The sequence below is a fragment of the Mesoplodon bidens genome (assembly GCF_964165515.1).
Source record: "Mesoplodon bidens genome assembly, chromosome: 2".
Taxonomy (NCBI): Eukaryota; Metazoa; Chordata; class Mammalia; order Artiodactyla; family Ziphiidae; genus Mesoplodon; species Mesoplodon bidens.
Window position 1 is genome coordinate 184,975,356 of NC_138177.1, and position 17,596 is coordinate 184,992,951.

General features: G+C 57.8%; 1 protein-coding gene across 2 annotated transcripts; it reads right to left on the bottom strand.

The window, feature by feature from the left end:
- Positions 1-571: 571 nt before the first annotated feature.
- Positions 572-4,753, bottom strand: TPRG1L (tumor protein p63 regulated 1 like). Of its 2 annotated transcripts, none has more exons than XM_081215331.1 (5): positions 4,398-4,753; positions 4,202-4,296; positions 3,949-4,125; positions 2,965-3,118; positions 572-1,873 (listed from the first exon to the last, which is right to left on the bottom strand). In XM_081215331.1, the coding sequence occupies exons 1-5, from the start codon at positions 4,608-4,610 to the stop codon at positions 1,679-1,681; spliced, it is 834 nt and encodes a 277-aa protein (XP_081071457.1). In that variant the 5' UTR covers positions 4,611-4,753; the 3' UTR covers positions 572-1,678. The 2 variants fall into 2 exon arrangements, with proteins under 2 accessions (XP_081071457.1, XP_081071458.1); XM_081215332.1 differs by having other exon boundaries at positions 4,202-4,293; positions 4,398-4,741.
- Between the last annotated feature and the right edge of the window lie 12,843 nt (positions 4,754-17,596).

Below are 17,596 nucleotides of genomic sequence, written 5' to 3' on the forward strand. Positions count from 1 at the left end.
CGGGAAGGTTTTCTAGGTCAGTTTTAAGTTTGGGGTTTACTGTCTTAGGCAAAGTAACTGTGCCCCAAGCGGCCAGTCCCCCTCACACAAGACCCGCTCTGCTAGGAGCCTCCAGTCTGTCACTGAACGCTTTGGAGAGCGGCCTGTGGGTCCCGTGGGGCCTGTTCCGGAGAGGAAGGGAGCCCTGAGCACCCGGGGTGGGGTTGTACCTCCAAGGGAGGCTGGAGCTGCAGGTCCTGAGGCGGCTGGGTCAAGGTCGGCTCCCCGCAGGGACCGTCCGCTCTGGCTGTCCACCTGGAAAAATGCGGGTGCTTCGGGAAGGCGGCCAGGGCTGAGAAGGCTGGTGGGGGAACGAGGGCTCGTCACCCCAGGTAGAGGCTGGACAGTGCACACCGCCCCCTGGTGGCCATGAGGGGAGCGAGTGGTACCAAACCTTCACTGCACACAGCAAGGGGCTCAAAACCAGCACAGAGAACAGCTCATGCTCTAAGATTCTCTCATTTAACAGGGCGCTTTCTTGGTTGTTGTTACACCTATTTTAATAACTTTAAGAAAGGAATGACACCCACTGTTTTAACTCAGATTTTAAATGTCTTTACTACAAGACCGAAAGCAAAGGCTCAGGACCCAGGCGGAGTTGTGAGGCAGCCTTTCGATGTGGACACCCGCATCCGAATCACGGCCATGCTGACCACAGCTACGCCAGAGTCAGAAATAAGGGGAGGAACCGGCGGGCTAGCAGTTAAATCATCAACAGACGCTCCCCGGCAGACTGCTCAGCTGTGGACGGGAACGATGACATCCCCCGGGCTGGTGTCTAGGGGCGGAGCTGCGTCAGGAGACTCTGTCGTGGTTCCTCTTCAGAAGAGCATTCTTCACAAGCAAACTAAGCAATTCCCTTTTTAAATATGAACATGACAATACAAACTTAACAGAGTTGACAAAATTGTGTGCAAAGAATTTATCCCTGTGACTTTCTCAGACTAATGACTTGTCTTAAAATGATTTTCTGTAAACCTTTTTGGGCCTGGGAAAGACGCCATAAGCAGTATTAACACAATACAGATTAATTTTAGAAAAAGTGTGACTTTAGGCCGAACACATATTTCCACAAAAGCCAGTGTCCATCCGTTCAGGAGCTGACAAGGCAGACCATCTCTTGATGAGCTCGTGCCTGCTGGCTTCTTTCAAATCAGCTTTAAGAAAGTGGATTAAATCTCCAAATACAAATTTGGACACCAACTGTAAACAACCACAGGCACTGAGTCTCAGGTACCTCCCTGGATGTAGCAATCTATGCAGCTGTGGTGCTGACAGGGATACTGCACTGGAATCACGCAACGTTTATTAACATGCTCCAGGGCTGGGGTGGGAGGGACCACGGAAGCTAGATGGAGACCCCAGCGGCGGGGCATGGAAACTCAGGTTCTAGGAAGCAGATACCGGCCAGGACGGTGACAGCGATATGCATTCTGCTTTGTCTGGAGCTCAGGTAACCAGATGCCCAGTATCCAGCTAAAGTATACGGTCCAGCTGACTATGCTAATCGTGCCCAGACACCTACAGGTAAGGGGCTCGGACCCTGCCAGCGGTAGTGGAGCTGGCCAGAGGCCTGCCACCCCCAGGGTCCCATAGGCCTGGCTCTCCCCGGGAAGAGACCCGTGTGCGCGTGCGGTGCCTAGAAGCCGATTTTGCCTCTGGTCATGGAATAGCCCAGCTTAGCCTCGTTGTTGATGAAGGACATCAGCCCCACATAGGTCTCGATGAGGAGGGGGCACTCCAAGACCAGCACGCCGCCAGCCTGGCCCGGCAGAGGACTCTCCTTCTGGGCTTTTTTGACAGCTTGGATCAACAGAGCTCTGAAGCCATCCAGCTGTAAAGAGAGAAGACCGGGAGCTTGATCAGATGATCGCCCATGTGTCTGTTTCAGCCCGTCCCCACCCTGGAGAGATGCCGCCCAGACGCACCCAGCAGCCCCTGGGCTCATCTCACCTCACTCTACAGGCGTCACACCTCACCTCTGCGCTCACCTGTGACTGACCACAGCCAGTCCTCACGGGCCTCACTCTGCCGGCCGACGTGGCTTTGCCGTAGTGACCCACCTACTCCCCACCACCCACCAGGCGGTGAGCAGGCCAAGGTGCACAGCTGGCAAGTGGGGGCCTGTCGCCGGTCCTGGACCCGGCTCTCACCACCCCAAGGCCTCCTCTCCTGCTGAGCACGCAGACTGCCCAGCTCTACCGTGGGCAGGGGTCACCTGCCACACCCCGAAGCCCTCTGGGCCCTTCTCCAAGACGATCGCAGCCACAAAAGACCCCATCATAGAGCTACACTGACCAGCAGCTGCTAACTACACAGGATTATTTAGACGTAATTTAACAAACTTTTAAAAACCAAAAGTTTATCTGGGGCTTCCCCAATGGCATAGTGGTTAAGAATCCACCTGCCACTGCAGGGGACACGGGTTCGAGCCCTGGTCCGGGAAGATCCCACATGCCGCGGAGCAACTAGGCCCGTGAGCCACAACTACTGAGCCTGCGCGTCTGCAGCCTGTGCTCCGCAACGAGAGGCCACGATAGTGAGAGGCCCGCGCACTGCGATGAAGAGTGGCCCCCGCTTGCCACAACTAGAGAAAGCCCTCGCACAGAAACGAAGATCCAACACAGCAAAAATTAATTAATAAACTCCTACCCCCAACATCTTCTAAAAAAAAAAAAAGAGTAGCCCCGGCTCGCAGCAACTAGAGAAAGCCCATGCACAGCAATACAGCCCAAAATAAATAAATAAATAATATAGATAAATAGATAGAGAGATAGATTTATGGGGGGGAAAAAAGTTTATTTTCTCTGTTTAGCCACTGTTCAAGTGCTCAGCAGCCCCATGTGGCCACCGTACCGGGCAGCACAGGCCTGGAACATTCCCGTCCCACTGGGCAGCGCTGCCGTTGCTGTCTTGAGTTTTTACCTGGCACAGGGAGGCCGTCTTCTCGTCCACGCCGGCCATCGGGTGCTCTATGAACGTGGTGTACGGCACATTGGTGGACCAGGGGTTCCATCTGCTTATGAAGGACGGCCGGCTCTGCTTGTCCCACTGGATGCGAATCCCGAAACCTTCTCGCCTACCGAGTGGGAAGGGACCAGACCTCACACAGCAGGTCATGGCGCCCCTGAGCACCTGCTCAGTCGTGGGTGTGAGATTAAAAAGCTGTTCCACCGGTAAAGATGAGACTGATGACATTTCATGACAGTGAAGGACCCGTGGGATTGGACAGGAATGGCGTGTCTAATAACGACAGCTTTCAGCACTTCAAATAAAATATGATAAACTGAAAGCACTGTCTTAGTTGTGCTATAACTAAACGAGTAACATTTTTGCAAGTTTAAATCCTTTTCCCTGAGCACCTTATTGTTGGCCAGAATTCTGAGCTTATCTTAGCTTCCTGAATTCCCTACCCAAATCTCTACATCAAAACTCTAAAATATACCGTTTAATTCAACTGAGTATACTGATGTCCAGGTTTCTCATATTTCAGAAACCTCCCTAACAGATGAAGATCAGCTCTTGAAAACTGGCCATTAAACGTTTCCAAATTTAATCTTCAGTAATATCTGCAAATCAAAGCGACACACTACCTTTTTCTTTTAAAAATTAACCACAACAGAGCTTGACGTGATAAGTGTAATCCTTTCTTGGCAGGAATAAAATGCTGAGTTTGGCTCTTATCTGAAGAATACCCACGTCGGGCCTATTTTAACGTACCCTGAGTTCATTTTACTACAAGCCTAATAACTATCTCTTGTGCCAGAATTCCTTCTAACGCACCCTGCTGGGCAGAAGTCACCTGTCTCTACACTCTGTTGCTGTTAAAGCAAGACATTCACTGGAGGCTGGTTTCGGAAGGGCTGACTGGGAGGCCCTGGTGGCGGGCTCTCTGTTCAACACACTTACTTGTTGAGCGATTTGGGGGGAAACTGGAATTCTCCGTAGGAGATGGTGTCCACCGCGTTTAAGGCTACCCTGACCACCTGCTGGCACTGCAGGCTGATGAAGTCGTATTTGCAGATGAGCAGCGCCTGGTCGGTGATGAGCACCAGTCGCTCCTTTTCGTTGTTCCAGTGATCGACCCTGCGGGCGGCAGCGGTTACTTCGGCGCCCGGGGCGCACAGGTGCCCGGGCCCCTCCCCAGCGCGCGCCCCCTTACTCGGTCAGCAGCCACACCCCCTGGATGTCGCCGTCCTCCACGGGCCGGACCACCACGCGGATCTCCTCCACCGCCTGCTCGATGGTGCCGGGCTGCTGGGAGCGTGCGGGGCGGGCCGGGGGCGGAAGTCACAGGTCACGCCCGTTCGCCCGCCCCGCCCACCCACGCCCTCTCCCGCCCCCGCTCCCAGCCTCACCCGGAACACGAAATACTCCTTGACGCGGGCGCGCCGCGTGGGGTCGTGGACACTGAGCGGCCACAGCGTCTGTCGCAGCGGAGTGCCCGTCCCCAGCCGCCCCCCGCCGCCGCCGCCACCGACGCTGCCGCCCGGCCCGACTTCCTCGCCAGCCGCCAGCAGCGCCGTGGGGCTCGTGCCCGCCGAGTCCACCGAGTCCCGCAGCTGCAGCATCGCCGCGCCCGCCACCTCGTAACCCCGGACCGGACCCGACTCGGCCGCCGCCGCCGCCGCCTACGCCGGGTCCGCCGCGATTGGCTCCGCCTCGACAGCCCCGCCTCAGGCTCCGCCCCCTACCTCCCCCTCCGGCCCTCGCTATTGGATCGTCCCCAGCTGTCTTCCGCGATTGGTCCTGCCCGCCACCGTTCACAATTGCTCCCACCCTTCGCTACGCCGGAAGAGCACGCCGCGCGCACGCCCACTTCCTGTTTACGCGCCGGGGAAGGGCGGGGCCCAGGCAGCTTGCCAGGGCTACGCGGAAGGCCCGCGGGGAGAGGGGAGTCAGGTGCCGAGCGCTCCTCCCCCAGTAAATCGGGTGCTCGCCCCCCCCACACCCCCTAGGGTGAGGCGGGCGGCCGGGGACGTCCTGGATCCCCGACCTCCGGCACGACATCCACGCCCCTGTATTCAGCTTCGGCTGAAGTGCAGCGGACCTCCGGGATGGGACCCCGGCTCCTGCCCGGTGTGACCACCCCCCGGACTAGCTCTCCCCCCAGAGTGTCAGCATTGCACAGCAGGGGCAGCGCGGGCTTCGGGGACTGGAGGAGCGGCGGCCCGCGGAGCAGAGCTCTTTCCTGAGCGCCTCCGCCTTTCTGACCGCGGGTTCATGGATGGAGCGACGGGGACATGGGCCCAGGGCTGTGCTAAATGCAGACGTGCTTCCCGCGCCTAGGGAGCAGAGCTCCCGACCCTGCTCCACGGAAGGGGACACCGAGGCACGGGGCCTCGTCACTCCATCAAGGGCCGAACCAGGATTCCTTGTTGCTGCCTCTGCTCTTGTCCTCCCGGCACTAGAATTGGATCTTTTCTTGCTCTGAGTGACCTTGCCTGCAGCTAGCAGCACCCTGGGCGGCTGCAGGCCCTGCCAGGGACCTCAGCTCCCTGGTCTTGGCACCCACAGACTCCAGGGCAACCTCATCTCCATCCACCTTGACCCGTTGTCTTGGAGACCCAAGGTCTGTATCCATGACAATTTACAAATGTCAGCACCTGTGATCCTCACCCCGTTGGTCACTTTGGCCTTCCACTGCCTCTAGTCACACCCCAGATTACCCCCCCACACACACCAGAAAGGCTTCTCGACTCACCCCTACTGTGTCCATCCTCCAATAATCAGTTTAGGGCCCCCTCCCCAGGAGACACTGCCGTTAACTACCCTCACTGCTAGTTCTTTGCTGTTTCAAATAATCGTCGGCTCCACGCGTGCCGGTCAACCTGCTCTGTGTGTGTGTGTGTGTGTGTTTCTGTGCCCTTTAGCTAGGCAATTTCGAGAAGCCAGGTCCTGGCGTATGACCGCGCTTTGGAGTTTATAACCCCTTTCTTAATTCTTTGAATTTCACAAGAGCCCAGGGCTGTAAATCCTCTGTTGTATACATGCTGCAGTTGCAGAAACAGGTCTGGAGAGTTCTGCCCAGGTGCCCGAGGCCGCCAGCTGGCGCGGCCATGCCGATTAGCCAAAGCCCTCCTGGCTTGTGCAGACTTGGATGCCATCCCGGTCTGTGAACAATTGCAGGGTGGCTGGCCTTCCTTCCCAGGACGCCCCTCGAGGGAGAGCGCTGAGCTCTGCACACAGCAGGTCCTCAGCCGCCCCCTCGCCCCTCCACCTGGACGTCAGCAGCCACAGAAACAGGAGGGACGAAAGTACCACAGATACCGAAGTAGCTTTGGTACTTTGCTTCCTGGAAAGACTAAGGTCTCAAAGAGGGCTGAGTGTGCAGAAAGAGGCAGGAACCTGCTTCTAGCCCCACTGGCCTGCTGAGGCCTCCCCCTGGGGACCAGGGGCCGGGTCCCACCCGCCTGGGGCCCTGCCCCGTGGGGAGAGGGAGCCCCCTTCTCTGGCAGCCACAGCCCCTGGCTGAGTCTGCTCTGCTGGTCCCCGCAGGGTGGGCCTGAGTCGGCCCCCTGCAGGGCAGTCTGGGCCATTTGGGCTTGGGGTGCCCACTGACGCCTCTCCTGAGTCCCCTTATTATAGGGGCTCAGCAACGGCAGCTGGGCGTGCGGACTCGCGGCGGGGGCTTGAATCCCGGCTCCACTACTTGTGTCCACTGGACTTGGACACTCATGCTCTGTCTGCCTCAGTTTCCTTTTTTTTACTGAGTAGGGATGGTAATAGTTCCTGCTCCCCGTGGCTGTCGGGAGGAGTCAGTGAGTTAAGACCTGGGATGTGCACAGCACCCTGCCCAGCCCGGGCCACCTCAGTGTCAGTTGCTAACTGTGGTCATGCTGTTCACTGAGGCTCTGCTGAGGGCCAGGTATGTTGCAAATACTGCCTGTGCTCGTGCGTGGGGCGCCATATTACCCCCTTCAACCGAAGAGAAAACAGTCCTAGAGAGCTTGGCACTTTGCGAAGGTCACACATCTACAGAGAGCGGGGGCCCTGGATTCCAGAGCCTGTGCCCCAGCGCCCGCCCCCGCCCCCGTGCCAGCGCCTCCTGGGGGCAGACGGAGGAGAGCCGTCCTCCACTGGATCCGCCGGGAGGCCACGTGGTGCTCACGCATGCTCAGACGCAGCGACAGCATGACTCCACAGCAACCCTGATCAGGGTCGTCTCGGCGGAGGTGAGAAGGGGGCCACCGTTCAGGGGTTGAGGCTGAAGGCTGGGAGTGGGGAGGGTACAAAGGGGACAGCAGTGATGCTGGCAGGTGGCAGCGGTGTGGGGATGGAAGAGGCCTGGTCATTGTGAGGGGATAGCCAGCCCCCGAGGGCCCTGAACCCAGTACTTAACCTTCCTGCTTCTCTTTCCTCATCTGGAGGGCGGGGATGATGAAACCTGGCTCCCAGGCTGTCACGAGCCTCTGACCAGCTCACACGTGCCGAGAGGACTACCCCGTGCCCTGTGCAGCCCTGCTTCCATGTGCCCCGTGGGTGTCCGTGGAGTCAAGGATGGGAGTGAGAAACGGGACGAGGGCCCATGAATGGACCCGGCTCCTGGCAGAAGCTGAGGGGCTGGAACCTGGAGCCCAGGGGTCGGGGCTCGCTTAGGGCAGGAGGACACCATCTGCTCAGGGACAGATGGAGAGAGCTGGGGACGGTTATGGACAGGTGGGGGTGGGATGCAGATGCAGTGGGGGAGGAAGGGGTACTGAGAGGTTCTGGGACATCTGCTTTCTTCAGGGGGGATGGGAAGATGGAGCCGGGAATTTGGGTGAAGACGCTTGGTTCAGAGTAGCAGTGATGATCGAGGAAGCTGATTAGGGCGGGTGTGGGGACCACCGGGCTGCAGGGAGACCTCAGGCAGGTTCGCAGTGGAGCCTTCCACCTGGCAGCTGGTGGGAGTGGGAGAAACCAGTAGCTAGACTGGTCAAGACTGGGGGTTTGCTGGGTAGCTGTGGTCAAAGGCAAGGGGGAAAGGGGAGGCCAAGATCCTACGAGGGAGTATTCATGGGGGTCACGGATGTCGCCCCACTTGGGAGCTAACGGGCTAGCCCGCCGCGGTTTCAGGGATGCTGCAGAAGACGCACGAGCCCAGGTCAGAGGCAGAGGACTGCTGTTCACAGGGAAGCAACGTCCAGGGTGTCAGCGGGTGTCTGGAGGATGCTGCCCACGGTGGCCGCATCACAAGAGGGGAACCGGGGGCCTGTGAACAAGCTTGGCCCTCGCCCCTCAAGGTCGCACTCTGACCAACGGCCCCGGGAAAGGCGGTCGGGGTCTGGTGCCTGCTCCTGGCATGCCCAACAGGACGTGCAGGAGTGTCTCCCAGCAGGGTCAATGGGGTGGACCTCGAGTCCAGTTTCTGGTCTGGCAGAGGCGGCAGTGGATCTCACGGGGACTGGTGACCGGGAGAAGGTCATCAAGAGGACGTGACTGCCGTTGCCCCTCGAGGCAATTAAAGTGTTGACAAAAATAATCAGTAAACAATCTAATATAGGGATCGACACAGAAAGACAAGTATCATATGATACCGTTTACATGTGGAATCTAAAAAGAATGGTACAGATGAACTTACTCACAAAACAAAAGTAGAGTCACGGATGTATTAGAAAACAAACTTATAGTTACCAGGGGCGAAAGCCAGGGAGGGGGATAAATTGGGAGACTGGGACTGACAGATACACGCTACTATATATTAAATAGATAACTAATAAAACCTACTGTACAGCACAGGGAACTCTACTCAATACTCTGTAACGACCTATATGGGAAAAGAATCTAAAACAGAGTGGATACGTGTAGATGTATAACTGAGTCACTTTGCTGTGCCCCTGAAACTAGCACAACATTGTAAATCAACTATACTCCAGTAAAAAAATTTTTTAAATCTAATATAAGAATAGAAAAGAGTTTTATCTGAACCAAGCTGAGGACTATAGCCCAGAAGCCAACCTCTCAGATAACTCTGAGGAACTGCTCTGGAGAAGCAGGGTTTTCAGCACGGTTTTATATCTTGTCAGAACAAAGAACATCAAACACGTCAGGGATGCATTCCTTCAGGGTTTCAAAAAACCAGATCAGCCTGTTCACAGCGAGTCCGGATGGTCTTGGCACCTGGGAAGGGATGCTGCCGGGTGCCTAGGCCTTTAGTGGGTGTGGAGGGGGCGGGGCAGGTAAACTGCAGGTCCACAAACTCAAGAGCTAACTAGGCAGAGGACTGAGCATCTGCTCGCTGACACACAGCACTGGGTGTTGTGCTCGTTTCCTGGGGCTGCGTCCCAAAGTGCCACAGACTGGGAGGCTTCAACAGCAGAAATTTGTCCTCTCACAGTCTGGAGGCCAGAAGTCCAAGGTCAAGGTGTCTGCAGGGCCGCACTCCCCCTGAAACCTGTAGGGGAAGCTCTCCTGCCTCTTCCAGCCTCTGTCAGTTGCTGGCAGTCCTGGGCATTCCTGGGCATTCCTGGGCTTGTGGGCACGTCACCCCAATCCCCACCTCTGTCTCCACGTGGCTGTCTTCTCCCTGTGACTCTCTGTCCTCTTCATGTTGGACTCAGGACTGCCCTGCTGTCCTCATCTTTTTTTTTTTTTTTTTTTCAGTAGGCGGACCTCTCACTGTTGTGGCCTCTCCCGTTGCGGAGCACAGGCTCCGGACGCGCAGGCTCAGCGGCCATGGCTCACGGGCCCAGCCGCTCCGTGGCATGTGGGATCTTCCCGGACTGGGGCACGAACCCATGTCCCCTGCATCGGCAGGTGGACTCTCAACCACCACGGCACCAGGGAAGCCCTCACCTTTTTTTTTTTTAATTAATTAATTAATTTGGTTGCGCTGGGTCTTAGTTGTGGCAGGCGGGCTGCTTAGTTGCGCCACACCGGCTCCTTAGTTGTGGCATGTGAACTTTTAGTTGCAGCATGCGTGTGGGATCTAGTTTCCTGACGAGCGATCGAACCTAGGCCTCCTGCATTAGGAGCATGGAGTCTTCAGCACTGGACCACCAGGGAAGTTCCTGATGTCCTCACCTTAACCCGGTGACACCTGCAAAGACCGCACCTCCAAATAAGACCACGTCCTCGCATATGGAATGACGGTGGTTAGGACTTGAGTGTGCCTTGGGAGGGGACACAGTTCTCCCCGTGAGAGAGGGGTATACACGTGCAAACAATGAGGGGGCTCAAATGGTACTCGGCGCTGTCCACAGGCGCGCCTTGGTCGTGGGGGAGGGCGGGGGCTCCTGCCGGGTCTGGCTGTGGCTTCCCCTGACCTGGGTCCCCCTGAGTTTGCAATGCTTCTTTCTTGGGGCTTTTGAAAGGCTGTTCCCACTCCCACCGGCAGGTGGCAGAATCGTCCACACGGGGCCTTCAAACCAGAGCCCGGAGCCGGGTGCGGCGTCTGTAAGCCGGAGGTGAAGGTCAACTTCTCATCCCGTGGGGCGGGTGGAAGGCTTCAAAGTCTCTCAGCTGGGAGGTATGGATTCTTATTTTATCTAAACTTCCAGATGTTGTGCTTAGTGTTTTACCAAATCCATGGGTCCCGTCTCTGCCATCTGCCTCTGATGGAAATGTGGCTTGGAGAGCCTCAGGGCCAGGCACAGCCCACGGGAACCGCACGGGTGGGACCTCAGATCTGCTGGGGCTCTTGGGTGCACCAGGTTGAAGGTTAAGGCAGAGCCCGGGGAATATTCCGAGGGCCAGACTCACCTCGCAGAGACAGCTGCCTTCTGGGTGAGGCCTCTCCCTCCCAGAGGGAGCCAGGCTGCAGAGCCAGCCGGTCCCAGGGCTGCGCCTGAGGCTGGACAGTGCTTGGTGGCCGACCTGGCCCCAGGGACCCGTGTAAGAGCTGCCGTGTGGTGTAGTGTAGAGACTGCCCTTGATCTTTGACTTTGACGGGTCTCCTTCAACAAAGAAACGCCCTCCCAGCAGACGGGATGGGGGGCGGCTGTGGCCTTGGGGGGAAGAGGGTGGGCTTCCAAGCCTCCTGGCTTTAAGGCACAAGAGCTGGATGTGGGAGACGGGACGGACACGGTGCTCCTGCAGTTTCTAACGGCTGAGTTGTTTCCATGGTAACTTTCATCGCATCCTGCCCTCGACCCGGTGGACGGTCTCGCCCTGCCCCAACCCTGCGGCCGACCTCGCTGGGCCCAGGTGCCCCGGGCGCTCTGTCCCCACCTGGCAGGAGGAGCTGCAGCCGCGCTGTGATGCTGGGAGCCGGCAGAAGGTCTGGCTGCGCGGATGTGCTTTCCGGGTTCGGGGGGTCACTGGGGGACACCAGGGTAGGATAGGGGCCAGGAGATCTTGGAAAGGACGTTGCCTAGGACTGGGGCACCTGTCCTGGTCCTGGCTGACGTGGCAGCGGAGGGAGGCCAGGAAGGGGGACACGTGTTGCCTTGTTCCCGAGAAAAGCACGGACTGCACCATGGAACACGTGTCCAGCAGCAAAGTCCCGCGTCTCCCAGACTCGGTTTCCGGAGAAGCCTCTGTCTGCCAGGAGGACTGGTGCTGCTGAGACGGCTGGGTCGGCGGGGGGGGGGCCCTCCAGCATCCCTAGTGCATGGCCACCTCCTCTGTGGGCCTCCGGGGTCGGCGCTGGCTTGCCCTGTAGCTGCTGTGAGAAATGACCACCGTCTGGGTGGTTAAAGCAGCAGAGACCTGCTGTCTTACAGTCCGGAGGCCAGAAGCCTGGATGAGGAGGGGCGGGGCTGGTACCCTCCGCTCTGTGCTCCTCCCTCAGCTTCTCCTGGTGGCTGGCTGTGTCCTGCGTCCCTTGGCTTGTGGGTGCATCCCCCTCATCCTGTATCCATGTGGCCACGTGGCCTCCCCTGTGTCCCCCTGTGTCTCAAATCTCCTTCTCCTTCTCTTATGAGGACACCTGTCATTGGGTTGAGGGTTAAGTCCAGGACGATTTCATCCCAGCATCCTTAGCTTAATTACATCTACAGAGACCCTTTTCCCAAATCTGGTCACATGCTCAGGTTCCAGGGGCCAGGACTTAGAAAGACCACTGTTTTGGGGGATAGCTTCAGTCCCACATACTGCTGTACACAATGCCTGGCACTGGTGAATGAGTGGGTGGGTTTCTGCTCTCAGGGTTGTCAGGGGGCCTGTAACACCCTTCTTACTGCCCCGCCCCCACCCCAGGTTAAGGGAGGGAGGCATGAAGGCGGGGCAGGCCAGGCCTGTCTGTTCACTGAGCAGTAGTCGACTTGCTGACCCTTGGTCAGCGGCCGAGCAGGAGCCAGCTTTGGGGCTGATGCTCTGGTGTTCCTGGTTCACCACACGGACAGAGGCACTGGGCCTCATCCAGGGCTGCATGGCAAGTCAGCAGAGGCGTCCTGACCCCGGCACCTGCTCCGGAATCCACCCACCCCATTCCGGCCCCATCACACGGCCCAATTTACGTTTGCGTGGATGGCTTCTTTGAGGTCAGTTTCTCTTCGGGGACGAATGAGGAGGTGTAGAACCAGACTCCAGAACCAGAACCGGAAAGCTTCCCATCCAGCTGGCGAAGCGTTTGGCATAGGGCTTTGGATGCCAAGCTTAGCTCATCATTCATCTCCAGCCAGGAATGATGCTGGATTCACGGTCCCCTCCTGGTGGGGCCTGTTTGTGGGAAGCGCTGGTGCCCCCCACACTATCATGGACGCAAAGACCCCTGTGGACACTGCCTGCACGAGGCCCTCTCCTCTGGGACCTGGAGATGCCTCTGGTGCTAATTAATTTGCTTGCTCTCTTGTCAAGGAGAAGTGTCTATAAAAATTCAGATGGGGGCTTCCCTGGTGGCGCAGTGGTTGAGAATCTGCCTGCTAATGCAGGGGACAGGGGTTCGAGACCTGGTCTGGGAGGATCCCACATGCCGCAGAGCAACTAGGCCTGTGAGCCACAACTACTGAGCCTGCGCGTCTGGAGCCTGTGCTCCGCAACGAGAGGCCACCATAGTGAGAGGCCCGCGCACCGCGTTGAAGAGTGGCCCCACTTGCCGCAACTAGAGAAAGCCCTCGCACGGAAACAAAGACGCAACACAGCAAAAATAAATAAATTAATTAATAAACTCCTACCCCCAACATCTTCTAAAAAAAAAAAAATTCAGACGGGACGCTGGATTCTTCTCTTGAACCGGGAACAACATTAGCTCAGGGAGCGTCAGAGGCTGTGCTGGGCCGGGACCCTGTTTTCCAGTCCCCTGGGACTGGGCAGGACCGTGGAGGGGAGGGGCCACAGCTCTGGGAAAGTGGGAGGGAGCAGTTTTCTGCTCAAGGGACCAGCCAAGCTGGTGGCACACGTCTTCCTCCTCCCCACGTTAATTTTCCTTGGTCCAAAGGCTATTTTTTTTTTATCATTTTCAGCAGAGAGTGAGACAAAACCATTAACAAGCAGTGTCTTTATTTTTTTAATATTTATTTATTTGGTTGTGCTGGGTCTTTGTTGCGGCAGGTGGGCTCTTTAGTTGCAGCAGGGGCTCCTTAGTTGCGGCTCGAGGGCTCCCTAGTTGTGGCTCACGGGCTCCTTAGTTGAGGCATATGAACTCTTAGTTGCGGCATGCATGTGGGATCTAGTTCCCTGACCAGGGATCGAACCTAGGCCTCCTGCACTGGCAGCACGGAGTCTTCACCATGGCGCCACCAGGGAAGTCCCCAAGCAGTCTTTTAACCCTGCTTTTCATAAAAGGCTCACCTTCAGGGCTCTCTTCCAGGCCTGAGTGGCCCCGCAAACGCTCCAGATCGGGAGGACCAAGCTGTGTCTGTATCTTGTAAGTCGGGCCAGCGAATCCCAGGGTGGAGTCGGGAGGTTTTGCTACAGTTTGGCTAAAGGCCTTGGGGATGGGAATTTGGGCTAAGAAGCATCCTTCCTGAGCTCCAGCTCAAAGGGAATCTGAAGCCTTCACACACAGAGGTCCCGTGGGCTCGTTGTGGGAATCCGTGGGCTTCAATCCCCATCCTACACATGGCGGTGCCCCACGGTGTGGGCTGCATGCCCCTGCTCCACCGTCAGAGTAAATCTCCCCTGCCCACCCCCATGCTTCTTGCCCTTCTCAGAGTTGGATCACTGTGGAGATGCCAGTTCTCCTGGAATTAATGAATACATTTAATGCAATTCCAATAAAAAGTCCAGCGCAGCTTTGAAAGTGCTGGACAAAGGGGCTCCAGAGACCATTGGGAAGAATGATGGGTGAGAATTCCCAGAGTCATTTGCAGGTAAATAAAGGACTGATGGGGAGGTGCTGCAGCCCACCGCCAGCGAGCATCACGGGCGGGTCTCATCCCGGTGGTGCAGGGCAGACGGTAGAACCACTGGGGTTGGAATGGAAAAAACCCCACAAAAACACATTCTACTTGTAGCTCGTCTGGGCTGAAGATGCTGTGTTGCATCGGAGGAAGCAGGCTGGCCAGCTAACGGCCCTGGGACAACTGGACAACCCACCAGGCAAAATCTCCCTTTCCAGCACACAGCCGGGTAAATTCCATATGAAATGACATTTGCATGCCCAGATGTCATAAAGAAAGAAGAACGTATTCATGATCTTTCCAAGCTAAGTGCCTACAGTATTTCTAGGCAACAGGGGAAACAGCAGTGTGACCGCCTATAGGTTTGAGGACACAAAACTAGGAACTTAGATTGCCTGGAAGAAGCATCGTTAACCACCTTAAGACTGAAACTACAGACCAGGAAAATGTCTGCAGTGTCCACAAACTGTCACTTTATAATGAAAATGGACAAAGAGAGAGAATTCCCAGGGGATGTTTACTGCATTCTGCTTACTTGGGTTACTAGAAAAGTTGTCTGAGTTAAATCCACTTATGAAAGTGTATTAAATGGGCTTCCCTGTGGCGCAGTGGTTAGGAATCCGCCTGCCAGTGCAGGGGACACGGGTTCGAGCCCTGGTCCAGGAAGATCCCACATGCCGCGGAGGTACTGAGCCCACAAGCCACAACTACTGAGCCCATGCGCCACAACTACCGAAGCCCGCGCTCCTAGAGCCTGCGCTCCGCAACAAGAGAAGCCGCCACAATGAGAAGCCCGTGCACCGCAACGAAGAGTAGCCCCCGCTCGCCACAACTAGAGAAAAGCCCGCGTGCAGCAATGAAGACCCAACGCAGCCAAAACTAATAAATAAATAAAATAGATAAATTTATTTTTAAAAACTGTATTAAACACGTGTACTGTTTGATTACTTGTTTCAAATATAAAATCTAAGCACGCCCTCATGGCATGTTGGTGGCCTGGGCAGCAACACACACTGGAAGTTAAACGGTCGGATGCTTGACCGTTCCCATGCCCTCAGGGTTCAGGCTGCGGGGGGAGACGGGTGAGGGTGCTGGGGGAGCATCAGGGGTGCCAGACAGTCTGCACAGCTGGTGCTTTGTTTGGGGAGGTGACCTCTATGCTGTGGGTTCACGCGTCTACACCTGAGCCTGAGCCCTCCCGAGTGTGTGGGGTGTGGTAGGTGTCCCAGGAATAGGGACGTCCCGCAGGAAGTGCCCACCCTCTTCCTACCTGCCTGCCCACCTGGCACCTGCCTTAGGACCATTCACCTGACAGCTGAACTTGGTGCCGGGCGGGTAGAGGTGGATTACAGTGGTGCCAAAAACGTTTATGCTTCAGGGGCCCTTCCAAGTTAGGGCCAGGAGTGGGGATGGAATGTGCGCACAGGTCATGCATTTTTGTCAAGTTAGCAAAATAACTTCTTTTTACATAACTCGTCTTCAAGAGGGCCCCCGTTTTACGTTTCAGGCCCCACCAAACCTTGATTCCCCCCTGCGAGCAGCCTCCATTTTAACCCACAGGACCCATCTGAATCCTTTCCTTTTTCCCTCCAAGAAGCAGGAGAATGTTCCTAAAGAATGGGGCCCCCTCGGCCCACGTCGGGGGACCGGGCGGGAGTCCCCGGGGTAGCTGGTGAACATTTTAAGCTGCTCAATCATTCATCCAGTGCACGTGTACCCAGCACCCGTTTCGTGCCAAGCGCAGCTGTGGAGGGGAAAGGGTCAGGTCTTTAAAGATGGGCAGCGGGTAGACCTCTGGGAAGCTCTCGGGGTTGGGGGGGACTTGCACCCCAGGGTAGGGCCCCGCACTCACACAGGCACTCTTGGGCTCTCTTAGGGCAGGCCCTTGGGAGACCAGGAGGAGCATGGGCCAGCCCTGCTTTTGGGAGCCCAGTGGGGGGCTGAGGGGTGAGATTGAGAGGTTGGCACACCGGATCGTGTCGGGGCATCACTGAGCAGGGGAGTCAACCTGTGTTTGGGGTTTCAGAAGATGGTGAAATCACCCTGCTGTGGACAGAATTGTGTCCCCCACCAAATTCATACGTTGATGCCCGTACCCCCAGTGTGACTGTATTTGGAGATGGGCCTTTAAGGAGGTGGCTAAGGCTACATGAGGTCATAAGGGTGGGGCCCTGATCCTATAGGTCTGGTGCCGCATGAGATGAGTAAGAGACACCAGTGCTGCGGTCTCTGTCCCATCTCCCAGGCCCACCAGGTGAGCACACACCAGGAGGCAGCGTCTGCAGGCCAGTCAGCGTCTTGACCCTGGGCGTCCAGTCTCCAGAACGTGAAAAACCAAACGTCTGGATGTGTTGACTGGGACACCCCCGAGGGGCCGTCGGACTTGCGGACCTCCATCTGCTTTCCACGCGTGATCCAGCGGTTTTCTTAGATTGACAGATTGAGTCCAGGTCCGCAGAGCCAGCCCGCCTTGTTCAGTTCCCGGATCTGCAGTTTACAAGGGGCGACTAGGGGCGCTGCTCCCACCCGGACCTCAGTTTCCCCATTTGTACAGCAGGGTGGCAGCAGGGCTGGCCTGACAGAGACCCCCGCCCCCCTCGCCCCCCCCCGCCCCCGGTAGGATGACAGGGGTGTGGGGTCCGGTGTCACGGAGGACTGCCTTAGCAGGGGATGAGGGGCGGGATCCCTGGTGCCCCGCCCCTTGGTCACTCGTGTCGCAAGGGACCTGGGACTTTCATCCGGAGAGGAGCCGGGAGCGCGAACGGGCCGCCGTGGGTGGGTGGGTGGGGCGCCGGGGCTGAGGACCCAAGCGGGGGTGTGGGCGGGGGTGTGAGCCGGGGACGGGCTGTGGGCCGGGGTCCGGGCCCGGGGGCGAGCCGGGGGCGGGGCGAGGTCGGGGTGGGCGGGGTCGGGTCGCGCCGGGCTGTGGGCGGAGTCTGGCCCGGGGTCGGGGCAGGGGGCGTGGTGAAGGCGGGCCGGCCTCTCCCGCGCGGGGCTCGGCGCACGCTGGGCTTTCTGCGCCGGGGCGGGTGTCTGGCAGCGCTCACCCAGGCGCGCAGCGCTTTGAGCTGCCGTCGAGCGCGGGCAGGAAGCCGGACCCTCGCCACCTGAGGCGACCTCACGCTCGGCGGGACCCGGCGCGGCACCTGTGGCTGCGCCCCGTGCGCCCCCCGGGCCATGGCGCACGTGGAGACGGCGGCTCCGAGCGCCCGTCTGGGCCGCCTGTGAGCCGGGAACCGGAGGAGGGAGCGGCGCGGCGCCGCAGGCACGATGCCTTTCCTTCCGGAGGCGGGGGCGGCGGGGCGCGCGGTGGCCCTGGCCCTGGTGCTGCTGCTCCCCGCCGTGTCAGCGGG

What these genes read in the sequence shown, in the direction of transcription:
- TPRG1L (XM_081215331.1), bottom strand. Translation starts at nt 4,610, where the DNA reads ATGCTGCAGCTGCGGGACTCGGTGGACTCGGCGGGCACGAGCCCCACG. An exon ending in AGGAGTATTTCGTGTTCCGG is followed by an intron (nt 4,297 to 4,397) that starts GTGAGGCTGGGA and finishes GCACGCTCCCAG; the next exon opens with CAGCCCGGCACCATCGAGCA. An exon ending in AGACGGCCTCCCTGTGCCAG is followed by an intron (nt 1,874 to 2,964) that starts GTAAAAACTCAA and finishes CTCTCTTTACAG; the next exon opens with CTGGATGGCTTCAGAGCTCT.